The sequence below is a fragment of the Mastacembelus armatus genome, chromosome 11 (assembly GCF_900324485.2).
Source record: "Mastacembelus armatus chromosome 11, fMasArm1.2, whole genome shotgun sequence".
Taxonomy (NCBI): Eukaryota; Metazoa; Chordata; class Actinopteri; order Synbranchiformes; family Mastacembelidae; genus Mastacembelus; species Mastacembelus armatus.
This window is the reverse complement of record NC_046643.1, coordinates 599,213-613,516: the sequence shown is the minus strand read 5'-3', so window position 1 is coordinate 613,516 and position 14,304 is coordinate 599,213. Positions and strand designations below refer to the sequence as shown.

Sequence of the window (14,304 nt, the reverse complement as noted above, 5' to 3'; positions counted from 1 at the left end):
GCCAAAGGCAAACCGTAATACTTATTCACAAAATTTGGATAACTTTTGCAGCCCCATGGGTCTAGGTGATGCTGGCTAAAAATGAGCTCAATTGGTCAAAAGCCCAAGGAGGAGTTCGTTCAAGTTCGAGGTGAGCAAAAACAGCGAACTCAATGACCCCAAGATGAACTCCCAGCTTGTGGACTTCCTGTTGGTCGCATGACCTCCGCATGATATGCTGTTTTGCTTGGCCTGACATGAAGAAGAGATGTGCAAGGTTTGGTGACTGTGCGATGAAAAAAATGTCAGAGGAGTTCCCATAGGCGCAATGTATTTTGATTTTTGTCGGGGGGCGCTGAAGAGCCATTCTTTTGAGGTCGTTTATGAAACCAATAAAATATCAAATTTTCACGTGATTATGAGTGGCATGCAAATTTTGGTGAGTTTTCACACACGTTCAGGGGGTCAAATTTGAGGGAGTTGCGGAACGGAAGAATAATAACGAACAAAAAAAAGAAGAAAAATCCTAACAATTTCCAGGCCCACGGCCACCTGTCTATCGTAATATATACATTTTCGGAAAGGTCTAACGCCCAGTAACGTCACGGTGGGGTGCGGGTAGACGCTAGACGATGCCTGAAACCTAGTAGGCATTAGTTAATGTGGAAATATTTGTAACACCTGTCCCATCATTATGATCATGTATCATGAAAACATTAAGCAATGCTGTCGTTATATATACATGTTGTGCATTCACTCCCTTCTAACTGCCCTCGCAATCGTTTCATTGCGATTACGGTAAACGTGTGACCTCAAAAGACGAGCGGCTGACTTGACCACGGAAAATAGAACGGTGGTTCATTTAACCGAAGTATCGTGATTGCCACGTTCACTTCCTGAAAAGGAAAGCTACTGAACCAGTAACGTTTAACGTTACGCCATTCGCCTTCTGTAGGCTGTACCGCGCCTATCTGGCAACACACACACAAGCCAGTCGTTGCTGTCGTCACTAAGGTCACGCAGACGGAGCAAAGATGGCGACCGCCTACGAGAGATACAATTTGTAAGTATATGTAACGTTAATGTAGTTAGCCTGTCTAAATATTTTGAAGGAAATTGAGACGAAGCTTAAGATAGAGGTAAACCAGTAGTTTAGAAACAATGATAGGTTAACGTTAGATGAAACCAGCGACTGAAGTTCGCTAACAGGCTTGGCTGGTAGAGTAGGAGCCAGTCAAGTTTCATTCCACACTCATTCATTATGAAGAACATATCTTGGTATCTTTATGTAGACTTGGTGCGGTATGTGTATGGCTGTCAGTTAGCTAACGTTAGATGATTGTAAGTGCTTTTTTAAATTTGCCTTTTAGTGTGATAAGGGAGACGGAAAGTTAACATTAGTTTAATGCCAGTCTAGCTAACGTTAGCGGGAGTGTTTATGGACTTTTAATGTTCAGTTTTTCAATTTTCCCCATATACTGTCCGTTCTGTTAATCGGTGGGAGTGTGACTGTTTATTTACGACATAGCTACACTTCTTTGAAGATATATTGTAAACGGGCTTTCATGGCTAACGAACGCCATTCACTTGTCCGTGAAGGCGGATTGACCCTGTTTTTTCTGGAGGTTTCTTCCGTTAAAGGGAGTTTTTTTTCCTCACAACCGTCACCAAGTGCTTGCTTATCAAACTGAAATGTGCTGAACCGAAATTAGTTAGTTCAATTTAACATTAGCTTAGCTGTTGTCCTGTATTTAGCGGATGTTGAGAAAGCTCTGTACTTTTTCAGACACACCCTTGTTAATGTATATTTCACCTCATTCAAGGTGTAAGCTAGTCCTACGAGTCTCTTCTATCACACCAACTTGGTCAGTAGTACTTTGCTCACCCAGTCTAATATGAGAGTTTAAAGGATTTCAGGCTGCCACTATGTATGAATTGTGTGAGGTACAGTTCTAGGCCCCAGTAGTTGTTTGAAATAAGGGGTTTAGTAGGCTATTTGTGCCTTGTACATAGGGACATCTTAGGCAATGCTTTGAAACACCATTTAGTCTATTATGCAGGGATGTAAAATTGATCAATAATAACTTGATTATGGAACTTTTTTGCTTCTTTATCGCAATTGCAATTAATTTTACAATTCAGTTTGCAAAATGGTAATTCAGTACTCAATTCTCTTTGAATTATTTTAATAAAAAATTTAAATGAAAGCTAAATTAATTGCCTTTCATATTACCATGTTTTTTGGGGTCACCTGAAATGGGACCCCCAGTGGATTGTATTTTCATTACATTATTACCACGCTCCTTTGGTGTCGAAATTCAAATTAACCTGCAAACTGTCAGTCCTCTAATCCAGGCATGTCCCCACCTGCGTCGGCTATGTCACGTCCTTACTCTGCCTCTGATTGGCAAAGTCTAACCATAAACTTAACCAAGGTAACAAGTCCCAGCCAGTCACAACATTCTTTGAGCCTTTAGTTACACTAACAGTAATGTTATGGCAAAGTAAGCGGCAGATCCTCTGAAAGACTGCAAAAATGTTTGACAAACAGAACAGAAGTATCATTAGGTTTGTTCAAGATGAACTGCGCCTCACCTGGTTTGTAGACAAGAACAGGCGGCTGCAGCAGTGGGCGGGGAAAAACAAATGCGTTTAAGTCGGACACTTTTGAGCAGCTTGAAGAGACAGGAACAGGAAGTCAATGGTGTACAATCTAGTCCCTAATGCTTATATAGTGCAGCACTATAGATTGCAGATTTCTGCAGGGAGATTGCAGATCTCCCTGCTCACACGTAAAACAACAGCTCCTTGCCCGTCTTCGAGTTTGATAGTAACTCTGTCCATTTTTGCTGAGTTCTAATTTTGAAAGGATTAAATTGTACCTTATACACCGACAGCCAAATTGGTTACCACAGCTGCTTTGAATTGAGCAGCCGGTAATGGGTGCAGCTAGTTAATCCATAAAGTGCACCCAGCAAAGTTTGTTGTGTGTGGAGTCATACACTATTAGGCCTAGATATCATATCATATATTAATTGAGAAAATGCTGGAATTATCTAATAAATAATAAATGATATATTGAGCATGTGTGTAAAAATGTTTTCTTGAAGGAATATCACCACTCAAAAATGTGAGATTTGTTCTTTTAAATTTATTAAGAATTATTGATAGTATTATTAATACAGAGAACCAGACACATATTACAACACACATTTAGGTCAGTGACATTTTAGAATTTCAAAATGGCAAAAAAATAAAAATGAAACAGCAAGTCAGTTTCATCATTTCCTGTGTACATCCATATGTATATTTTTCATTTCAGTATGTGCCTCTTATAAATATATAAAATAAAAGGCATTTTAATGTATTTCGTGTTACGCACTTCTTGAAAATGTCATTTGGCAAAACAGAACTATTTTTCATATGCTATTAAATTTAATATCAATTATACAATTGTAAATAATGCAAAATGCAAGTGTTGATTTACAAGTAATTCACAGCCACTTGCAGAATTTCCACGCTTTAACTAGAAATATAGAATTTTTTGGCTTTTAAGGTTAATCAATGTCATTTGTCAACATTCGTTCCAAAATTTTTCCACGAAAGGTAAAAATGCTTTGAAATCATATAAAACTTCATAATGTGTTAAGTGTCCTTTATTTATGTCCTTTTATTTATGTCAATTAATGCAATATTTTATACATTTCCCAGAAATTTCAATGTTTTACTGTGACACATTTTGTTTTACCAAATGACATATAGTACAGTTGCAATATGCACTACATAAATCTATTGATAACATAAATATACATAAATCTGATATTGAATGAATATAATTCTGAACAACACAAAAGATACAAAAATGTCAACCTTTCATTCACTTTATAACATTTTCTAACAATTTTATAATGTTCTCCACCTTACAAACAAAATTATAGTACTTCTAAGTTTTAGCATTTTAGATTCGGTTCTTAAGTAAAACAGTCCTCAAAGTTAATGAAGACAACTAATGGTAAAATTATTCAAAATCATTCAGTTTTCTCTTTGGCATATTTTTTAAAGTCTTGAGATAAGCCAGTAAAAGTTTTTGCATGATAGACCTTTTAAAAACATTTTTAGTATCTAACGAACGTTATTCCGCAATGATCTATTTCCTTAAATGTCATTTGGCAAAACAAAGATAAGAGGCCATTTTGAGCTATAATCTCATGGGTTTAGTTAAGTGACGTGATGATATCACTCGCAAGACCAATGAAGTTGGAGGAAAGTTTAAAATTTTCTCCTCAATTTAAGTTTATTTCACCTTTTCCAAGTGTGGTAGCGTGTGTCACACATTTGGGTGTCATTTGGTCTTGATTAACTTTGAGGACAGTTTTACCAAACAACATTTTACCACTTTAGTCCTACAATATTCTGCCAATTTTGTGTTTTTCATACAAGTATGAGTAGGGATCATCAAAATGATGTGAAATTAACCTTTTTAAACAATAGTAAGATGTTTTTCTTCAAAAATATAAAATCAGTTGCTTATGGAAGTAAAAATCTAGGCATCACGTCACTGACCCACTTCCGCAATTCTGTAAGAAAAAATAAATAAAATAAAAGAGGAACTGATTACCCTAGTAAAAACTAGGACTGGGCGATAAACTGATTTCATCAATTAAATGTTGTTGTTTACATTGACTTGTTTGAATGAAAATCGTTTTTCTCTGTAACATTCGCTGATGTACCCCTCAAAACTGCCAAGTGTATAAGCCTACTCTTTTAGTTGTACAGTTTGTCAGATTTGGTTTGAAATAAATTATGTAGATCTATGATCAGAGGTTGTCTATGACCAGGTTCTCAATGCGATATTTATGTCCTCTATATTTGACAACACCCTGAACAGTTTCCATCACATTTGAAGCGTTTGTTAGCATAAAAGTAGACTGTAGGGCTGTAGAAAAGTGGGGCTTTTCTGATCAAAACAACTCGCATCCAATCATATATCGGTGCACGTGTTAACAACAAGCTTGGCTCAAAAACTGCGTCCGCCTTGTTCTCACGAGATTACCGTGACTGGCGCACAGGTTACATCAGAGCAAATCGGTGTCAAGTTGGACACAAAACTAATCATCATGCAATGCGCACAGATCGGCGGTGATCGGATCTGCATTCACCTTGCTCATCACGAGCGCACCTATTAATGCCAAAGATGGTCCTCTGATGTGTCTGCAGCAACCTGGAGGTGAACATGCTCAGGTCTCCCCGTGCCATAACCCTGATGAACACTTAATCCATGCTTGTTGGACAGCAGAATCTGGCAAATTTAGGTGTCTGGTTATCTGAAAACATTAGCTGAAAACCCACAGACAAGTTCTGCTCTGTAAATTAGCAACACTGGTAACATTATACCTGCACCTAACTTTATATCTGAACCTTAGCCAGCTTTAGGTATGTGCACACTCTGCTGCAGACAGCGTAGTGATATTTGAAACATTAATCAGATTTTGGCAGCCTTTTGGAGCATTTATGGGGCAGGTTTAATCTGCCATCCAGAAAATACATTTCAGAGACTGTTATACCTGAACAATACAACCAAGTCTCATCTCAGTTAGTATAGAGCAGTTATCTAAAAGATGCTAATATAGGATGCAATACTTAGTGATGGGCAAATGATACCGAGGCTTCGGAGCTTGTGTCATTCTTCCTGAAGCGGAGTGATTCGAAACACTGTGTGTTGAGTGGTGTATCAAAACACCAGTGTCACGTGACTGATGGCGTTCGAAGCTTCGAACGTCATCACTGTTTCGCTTCGCGCTTCATTGCTTCAAAATGTTTCATAGCTTTTCATTGGCTCATAGTCTTTCAGTGTGTGTCATTGGCTCATGGCGTTTCAATGCATTCTGAGGCAATGACAGCTTGACAGGTTTGACAGATTTGAGTGGTTTGGTGCCATACCAGCTATATAAGATGCATCATTCTGCTTCAGGATTTGGAGAGTGAGAGTGAGAGTATTTTGGCAAGTTTCACGGCGAGTCCCACCAATAAGCGACGTTCTAAAGTTTGGGATCATTTTGACCTCAAGAGGTCTGAAGTTTTATTGCTGTCATGGGATTGAAACAGTGCCAGTGCTTCAGTCGTGCTCTTTAGAGGTTGCTATTGCTTCAGTTGTCCACCAGATGTCACCGTCACTGAAGTCTCGAAGCTTTGAATCTTTTTCGGCACAATTGTCAGGAAAGCTTCAGTGCTTCATGAGGCTTCACTTGCCCATCATTAGCAATACTTCAATAAGTAGTGGTGTTTGGTTCATTTGGGCCTCATGATGTAACCTTAAGCACAATAGGAACAACAATTATGATAAAATTAAATTAGAAAGATCTCTTATTTTGGAATTTGTATCAGTTGTAGATCAGTCGAACTGGAACTTAGGCAATGTGGATCAACCTATTTCTAATTTATTTAACCTACCCTGAGTCCCACTTGCTTTGTTAACTGGTGTCCCAGCACCTGACACAAGCCTATCTGTCTGGAGGTGGAGTAAGGTCAATGTTTCTGTAATATTGTGTTATGCATACATGGTTTGGCCATGTAAAAGGTTAGCATCTCAGTGTTGTATTGGTGTAGCACAGACAAATTTACTAATATTTCAGTTGTGGGAGGCAAAGTGTCATTGTTTGTATACAGGAGATCACATTTTTGTGTTGGAAAAGTTTAAAGTTGTAATTTTACTTCTGAATGAAAGGCTCAACCATAGGATCTTTTTTCTTTCTCTTCCAGGCACACAACCACAGAGAAATTCTTCATTGAAGCCTGTGATGAGGGGGTTGATGCTGTTCTGGTAATCGACAGGGTCTCAAATGAAATGACCCTCACAGGTAGAAAGTCTTTGAATGTTTGTTACTGTACATCGCTTACACTTGATATATTTGAACAGAAGACATTTTCTTCCTTGCATCTTTATCTAGCAATTAAAATTTCAGAGAGGGAAAAAACACATCTGCTCGTAACCCAGCAGAAAATTCCCAATTGGCAATGCAGTTCCAAAAATGTGTATATACAAAGTAGCTTTATATACATTTATACACACACACTAACATATACAATTCCCCACCCACCAAGCTCAGTTCTTTTGAGTTTGAGGGTTCTGTGCAGTATCTTAGCTGTGAAAGTGGTTGAGAAGGACCAGGCTAAGATCCTTTGGGACTTCCAGATTCAGACTGACAAACTCTTAAAGGCTAACTAACTGGACATAGTAGTGGTCATAGTAATAGATGTAGCAATCCCAATCGATAGCAACATCAGAGAGAAGGAACATGATATTGAGACATACCAAGGGCTGAAAGAAGAGCTTGAAAAGACGTAGAATGGGAAGGCAACATATATATATATATATATATATATATATATATATATATATATATATATATATATATATAAAAACAAGCAGATAGGCAAGAAACATTGGCCAGTTGCATTAGGAGGACCAAAGATTCAAACACTATTGGAGCACAACCTATTACTTTCCCCAGAAGATACCTAAACATAAACATCTTTCCTTTCTTTAATTTCCCTATCAATCTTGAATGTGAGATTGCGGTGTATAAGAATTGACACATTTCAGCTACTAGTAGTAGGATTAGTATGTTTGATTTAGCAAGCCCCTTTAAAATATAACATGCGTGAAGGTTAAGGTCTGATAGATGAGTCTTTTGACACCTTTTTTTTCTTTAGGAAATAAAGTAACTTCTGATGCTTAGCTATGTGGTTTAAACCTTTTGAGGAACATTAACTAATCCTTTTTAAAAAAAATTTTTTTGTTTTGCAATATGTTTATCAACACTAATGGTGAAGATCTGAAGCAGTGTCAGTCACCTAAAATACATAATGAGACTTCACACAAAACTTCCAATTCAATTCAATTCAGTTCAATTCCATTCAATTTTATTTGTATAGCGCCAAATCACATTACAAATCATCTCAATGCACTTTACAAAAAACTAAAAGTAAAAACCCAACAAATCCCTTATGAGCAAGCGCTTGGCGACAGTGGACAGGAAAAACTCCCTTTAACGGAAGAAAAAACCTCCAGCAGAACCGGGCTCAGTTTGGGCGGCCATCTGCCTCGACCGGTTGGGGTGAGTGGATAGAGCAGAGAGAAAAGAACAGCAACAATAAACAACAAATAGACACTGCAGGTTGGTGGGGTCGGTAACTGCACATCAGAAATATACAGCTCCAGGACCAGTGACACCTGCAGAAGGTACAGAGAGAGAGGGAGAGAGCACAAGGTTAGTGAGATTCAATGGTGGAATATTGGTTAGGGTAGGGGAGCTCAGTGCACCGATGTTCCTCAGATAGTCTAGGCCTATAGCAGCATAACTAAGGGATGGTTCAGGGTTGCCTGAAGCCAGCCCTAACTATATGCTTTGTCAAAGAGGAAGGTTTTAAGTCTAGCCTTAAAAGTACAGAGAGTGTCTGCCTCCTGAACCCAGACTGGGAGCTGGTTCCACAGGAGAGGAGCTTGATAGCTAAAGGCTCTGCCTCCCATTCTGCTTTTGGAAACTCTGGGAACCACAAGTAGACCTGCACTCTGAGAGCGAAGTGGTCTATTGGGATAATATGGTACTATGAGGTCTTTAAGGTATGAAGGAGTTTGATCATGGAGCGACTCTTTCTCCTTAAGGAAGCTGAATGCCAAGTACCTCTCAAAAATCCTATTTTAGCATTGGAAAACAAAGAAGATCTTGAATACTCACAACCATGAAAGTAACCTAATCACTGAGAAGGACCAGGCCAATCATCAATCATTAGAAGTGACACACGATAATAGGGTTAGGAGGAGGGTACGTAATATAAGAAACATATTGTTGGAACATCACTGTTTTCATTACATTAGGATTGGTTTCCAACAAAGGTTTTCCCAATGTGTCAACACTAAAATGCACACCTTTTTATCAGATAGTCAGAGGTATACTCCTTCACTGTCTTTGCGTGTCATGAGATGTGCTCCTGTTAATTTTGTGAATTGTTTGACTGTTTTTTCAGAAAACCCTATTATGCAGTTTGGTTGTCACAAAGCATGGTGATTTTATTCATTATAAAGTCTTTTAAAGCGTATTATCAATAAATTGTTATTAAGGTAACATACAGTCATACATACAAACAGTCATACAAACCTTACATTTGGTGGAAATTGAAGAATATAATAGGAAATTCAGAATCTAAATTAAAAAGAAAGATATTACTAATTACTAAAATTACTAGATTCACAGAATTTAACTTAACCATTGTGGTGCTTTCACAGGTAAAATGGATATTCCTCCCTCAGCAGTAACCAGGCCTATATGTGGCATCATGGGAACCCTTCGCCTGGTAGCCGGTAGATACCTTGTTGATGCAGCATTATGTTGAAGTTCTCTATTGAGCGTGGCTGTGCAGTAAAAGTGCTGTTACTGAACACTTAATTTCACACAGGGATGTACCTAATTGTCATCACCAGGAAGAGGAATGTGGGCAGTCTCCTGGGCCATGCTGTGTGGAAGGCAGTGGATTTTGATGTGATTTCTTATAAGAAGACAGTTCTCCATCTTTCAGAAATTCAGGTCAGCAAGACTTCATTCAAAATATACAGTAGGCAAATAGATGTAAAGAAAAATACACTTAATAGTTTATTCTATAAATTTAACTGGAGATTGACCTTGTTTTCCCAAACTGAAATGTGGTGGCAGGAGCGGTTTATGATGCAATTACAACCCAAATTCAGTGTTATTAAAAATATGACTTTCAGCCTCCACCCTTGCCTTGAAAAAGAAAAAAAAATGTTGAAAATTTGAAAGATTTTTTTCTTTCTAACATTTGCTTGTTAGCAGTTTTAACAGTGTTATAGTCTAAACTCTTTCAGAAAATACACTGAAATGAAAAACATCCTTTTTTTATTATGCTATTACTTTTAAGCTCCTGAAGTCGATTTCTTCACATCAAATATTTGTCTAAATAAACTACGACTGAAACTTAACATTTGGAAATAAATATCCTTAGTTGTTAGTCAGAATCTCAGATGATCTGCTTCATCAGAGCTGTGTTGGGTGTGCTTCTATCATATTTAATTGACAGCATCATTACAGCAGAAACAAACAAGCCCTCCAGTCATTCATTCAGATATAAACAAGCCTTGCACATACACACAGACTCGTTCCTAATGTTTCTAAATGCCAGTCCCAAGTCCACAAATCTTTCTACAACTGGCTTTTGCTATTTACTCCGTTCAAAATTGTGTACAGAACTTGTGATAACACGGGGTATTCTCATGTTTTTACAACATAAACAACCAGCTTGGGGTGGTGTCTCTACTAGCTCTCTTGAGTCATATTGTTCGTTTCTTTGATTGGTTTACTCTGTGTCCACTGGCCTGCCCCCTGTAAATTGATCTCAATCGAAGAGATTCCAGACTAATTCTTTGTATAGTATAGAAAAAGAGTCAGTCTAGCTGGCCAAGCAAATGAAAAACAGGAGTTTTCCAGTCAAGCCACACTCACATCAAACTGGTAAGACAAAATACAGAAAAATAAAAAAACAAAAACCAAATATGTAGAAATTTCTGTTCATATGTGATTCCATTACTCAAAATACTATTTAAGGGCAGTCCCTATGCATATTTATAACGTTATGTAGAATTTGAATGCTTTGCACTAAAATGTCAAAATTTGGACCTGAATCAATCAATGCTACTATGAAATACATATAATCATTGGTTTTCAGCTAAAAATAGTTTTGTGGTTTAGTTACCTTAATTGTTTAGCATTTATTTAATTAATTGCAATTGAGGATGTGCAATATGTGTATCATTTATTATTTTTATTGTAGGGAAACAAAGATATTTAAAAGTGAGATTGAGGCAAACTTAAGTTCCTCATATTATATAACCATCTTCTTCATCTACATGAAGCTGATACCTAACTATATTCGATATTTTCAGTTTATTTTTAACCCACATATTTGCGTAGCACTGATCTTCCATCCACCTAAATCCTATTTTATTTCTTTCGAAATTTTTTTTCCTAAGTTCTGTCATAAAGACTTTGGAATCATTTGGTATTTTTGTTGCTAAATATCTTGTACAATTTGCATCCCAAATCCAGTCTCCTCATTGAAGGAACAGAGGTTAGTAGGGTGGATCCTAGTCAATAATTATATTTCCCAAATAAACACCTAGCATACTACTCTATGCATAGATTTGGGCACCCCAAGACAAATCACATACTTGAAGTACATTAAATTACATTTTCAAAGTGATATGAATAAAATTCAATTCAGTTCAATTCAATTCAATTTTATTTGTATAGTGCCAAATCACTACAAATCATCTCAAGGCACTTTACAAAAACTAAAACTAAAAACCCAACAAATCCCTTATGAGCAAGCACTTGACAACAGTGGACAGGAAAAACTCTCTTTAACGGAAGAAAAAACCTCCAGCAGAACCGGGCTCAGTTTGGGCGGCCATCTACCTTGACCGGTTGAGGTGAGTGGATAGAGCAGAGAGAAAAGAACAGCAACAACAAACCACAAATAGACACTGTAGGTTGGTGGGGCCAGTAACTGCACATCAGCGATATACAGCTCCATATATATATATATATATATATATATATATATAAATATAAATTTAAAAAAAAAAAAATTCCCTTCTCACCCCTATGGGTAGTGTGTGTGTGTGTGTGTGTGTCTTCCTCAATCTCGGGTCCTAGTATTGTTCAGTCTCCAGCCTTGGTGGGTCTGCTCTCGTGTTACTGCCCCCCCACTGAGAGTACACTTTGGATGGTTCGGTGGAGAACATCCTGTTTATTCTCCGTGCTTCTATTTCTCTGGTGTACCTCTTCAGGCGTGTGGCCAGGGCTGTGAGTCGTTGTTTGGCAGTCTCTATGGTCTCTGGTATGGACAGCCTGCTGTATTTCTTACCCAACTTCATCCCCCTTCTCTGCAGTTCTGATAGTTGACTAACTTCTCTCCGTATTGCCCTTATTTTTGCCTTTAACCTCCTTCTCCATGCAGGGCACTGCTCCTTGGTGGTGGAATGTATTTTGTGGCCAAGCATCTCAAGGATCACTGTTGCCGTGGTGTATATCAGCTTGTTGGTCTCGGTGATGGTCACAGTGGGGATTGTTTAGTACTTGAGTACTTCACTTAGTCTTGGTAACCGGCTGCGGAGGTTCCAGGTGTCTATCTTGCCTACGATCTTCATTCTCAGGTCAGCTGCTCTTGTGTTGAGCATGTTGGGGCTTGTCATTGGGGCTTGATACCCAATCTTGGGTGGGGGTGGTGTTGTTTCCCCCCTGACCTAGCGTCCTGGCTCCCCCTTGCCGTAGCATTTGTGTTGTATTTCTTCAATCTCTAGTTGTGATAGCAGCTGCCGTTTGCGGATGTTGGAACACTGAGCTACTAGATGTTTTGGCCCTAGTGTAGATGGTGGTTTTCAAAGTTTCCATAGGTCCAACATCCTCTTCATGTAGCCCCTATTGCTGGGGTTACTCATGTAGTAGCACTCCAACAGTTCTTTGTTATCAGCCCTCGTCCACGAGTGTCTTGTTCCAGTAGCCCATTTCTCATCACGTTGCCCTGGTCCCCTAGCACCTGACGCGGACCTTGTTGACCCTCTGTATCTGAGGAAGACACACACCACCCATAGGGGTGAGAAGGGAAACTTTTATATTTTTATATATATATATATATATAAATTTCCCTTCTCACCCCTATGGGTGGTGTGTGTGTCTTCCTCAATCTCGGGTCCTCTACCAGAGGCCTGGGAGTTTGAGGGTTCTTCGCAGTATCTTAGCTGTTCCTAGCATTGCGCTCTTCTGGACTGAGATGTCCGATGTTGTTCCTGGGATCTGTTGGAGCCACTCTCCCAGTTTGGGGGTCACAGCCCCGAGGGTGCCGATTACCACGGGGACCACTGTTGCCTTCACCTTCCACATCCTTTCTAGCTCTTCTTTAAGCCCTTGGTGTGTGTGTGTATATGTATATGTACAGTGGGTACGGAAAGTATTCAGACCCCTTTAAATTTTTCACTCTTTGTGTCATTGCAGCCATTTGCCAAAATCAAAAAAGTTCATTTTATTTCTCATTAATGTACACTCAGCACCCCATCTTGACAGAAAAAAACAGAAATGTAGAAATTTTTGCAAATTTATTAAAAAAGAGAAACTGAAATATCACATGGTCATAAGTATTCAGACCCTGTCCTCAGTATTGAGTAGAAGCACCCTTTTGAACTAGGACAGCCATGAGTCTTCTTGGGAATGATGCAACAAGTTTTTCACACCTGGATTTGGGGATCCTCTGCCATTCTTCCTTGCAGATCCTCTCCAGTTCTGTCAGATTGGATGGTGAACGTTGGTGGACAGCCATTTTCAGGTCTCTCCAGAGATGCTCAATTGGGTTTAGGTCAGGGCTCTGGCTGGGCCAGTCAAGAACGGTCACAGAGTTGTTCCGAAGCCACTCCTTTGTTATTTTAGCTGTGTGCTTAGGGTCATTGTCCTGTTGAAAGGTGAACCTTCGGCCCAGTCTGAGGTCCTGAGCACTCTGGAAGAGGTTTTCTTCCAGGATATCTCTGTACTTGGCCGCATTCATCTTTCCTTCAATTGCAACCAGTCGTCCTGTCCCTGCAGCTGAAAAACACCCCCACAACATGATGCTCCCACCACCATGTTTCACTGTAGGGATTGTATTGGGCAGGTATTGAGCAGTGCCTGGTTTTCTCCACACATACCGCTTAGAATTAACGCCAAAAAGTTCAATCTTGGTCTCATCAGACCAGAGAATCTTATTTCTCATGGTCTGGGAGTCCTTCATGTGATTTTTGGCAAACTCTGTGCAGGCTTTCATGTGTCTTGCACTGAGGAGAGGCTTCCGTCGGGCCACTCTGCCATAAAGCCCCGACTGGTGGAGGGCTGCAGTGGTAGTTGACTCTGTGGAACTTTCTCCCATCTCCCTACTGCATCTCTGGAGCTCAGCCACAGTGATCTTTGGGTTCTTCTTTACCTCTCTCACCAAGGCTCTTCTCCCACGATTGCTCAGTTTGGCTGGACGGCCAGGTCTAGGAAGAGTTCTGGTCGTCCCAAACTTTTTCCATTTGAGGATTATGGAGGCCACTGGGCTCTTAGGAACCTTGAGTGCTGCAGAAATTCTTTTGTAACCTTGGCCAGATCTGTGCCTTGCCACAATTCTGTCTCTGAGCTCCTTGGGCAGTTCCTTCGACCTCATGATTCTCATTTGCTCTGACATGCACTGTGAGCTGTAAGGTCTTATATAGACAGGTGTGTGCCTTTCCTAATCGAGTCCAAT

At 39.3% G+C, this 14,304-nt stretch overlaps 1 protein-coding gene across 3 annotated transcripts in view; it reads left to right on the top strand.

The window, feature by feature from the left end:
• Positions 1 to 890: 890 nt before the first annotated feature.
• sacm1la (SAC1 like phosphatidylinositide phosphatase a) overlaps positions 891 to 14,304 on the top strand; it is a 32,701-nt gene continuing 19,287 nt past the window's right edge. For 2 of the 3 annotated variants that reach the window (XR_003295262.1, XM_026299869.2), the window contains exons 1-4: positions 891 to 1,042; positions 6,739 to 6,836; positions 9,266 to 9,340; positions 9,436 to 9,563. Coding sequence is in view for 2 of the 3 variants with exons in the window: in XM_026299869.2 (XP_026155654.1) it covers positions 1,014 to 1,042; positions 6,739 to 6,836; positions 9,266 to 9,340; positions 9,436 to 9,563 (330 nt within the window). In the remaining variant the exon portion in view is untranslated. Of the gene's footprint in view, positions 1,043 to 6,738; positions 6,837 to 9,265; positions 9,341 to 9,435; positions 9,564 to 14,304 lie in introns of those variants that run through there. The other variant, XM_026299870.2, reaches the window with a different exon arrangement.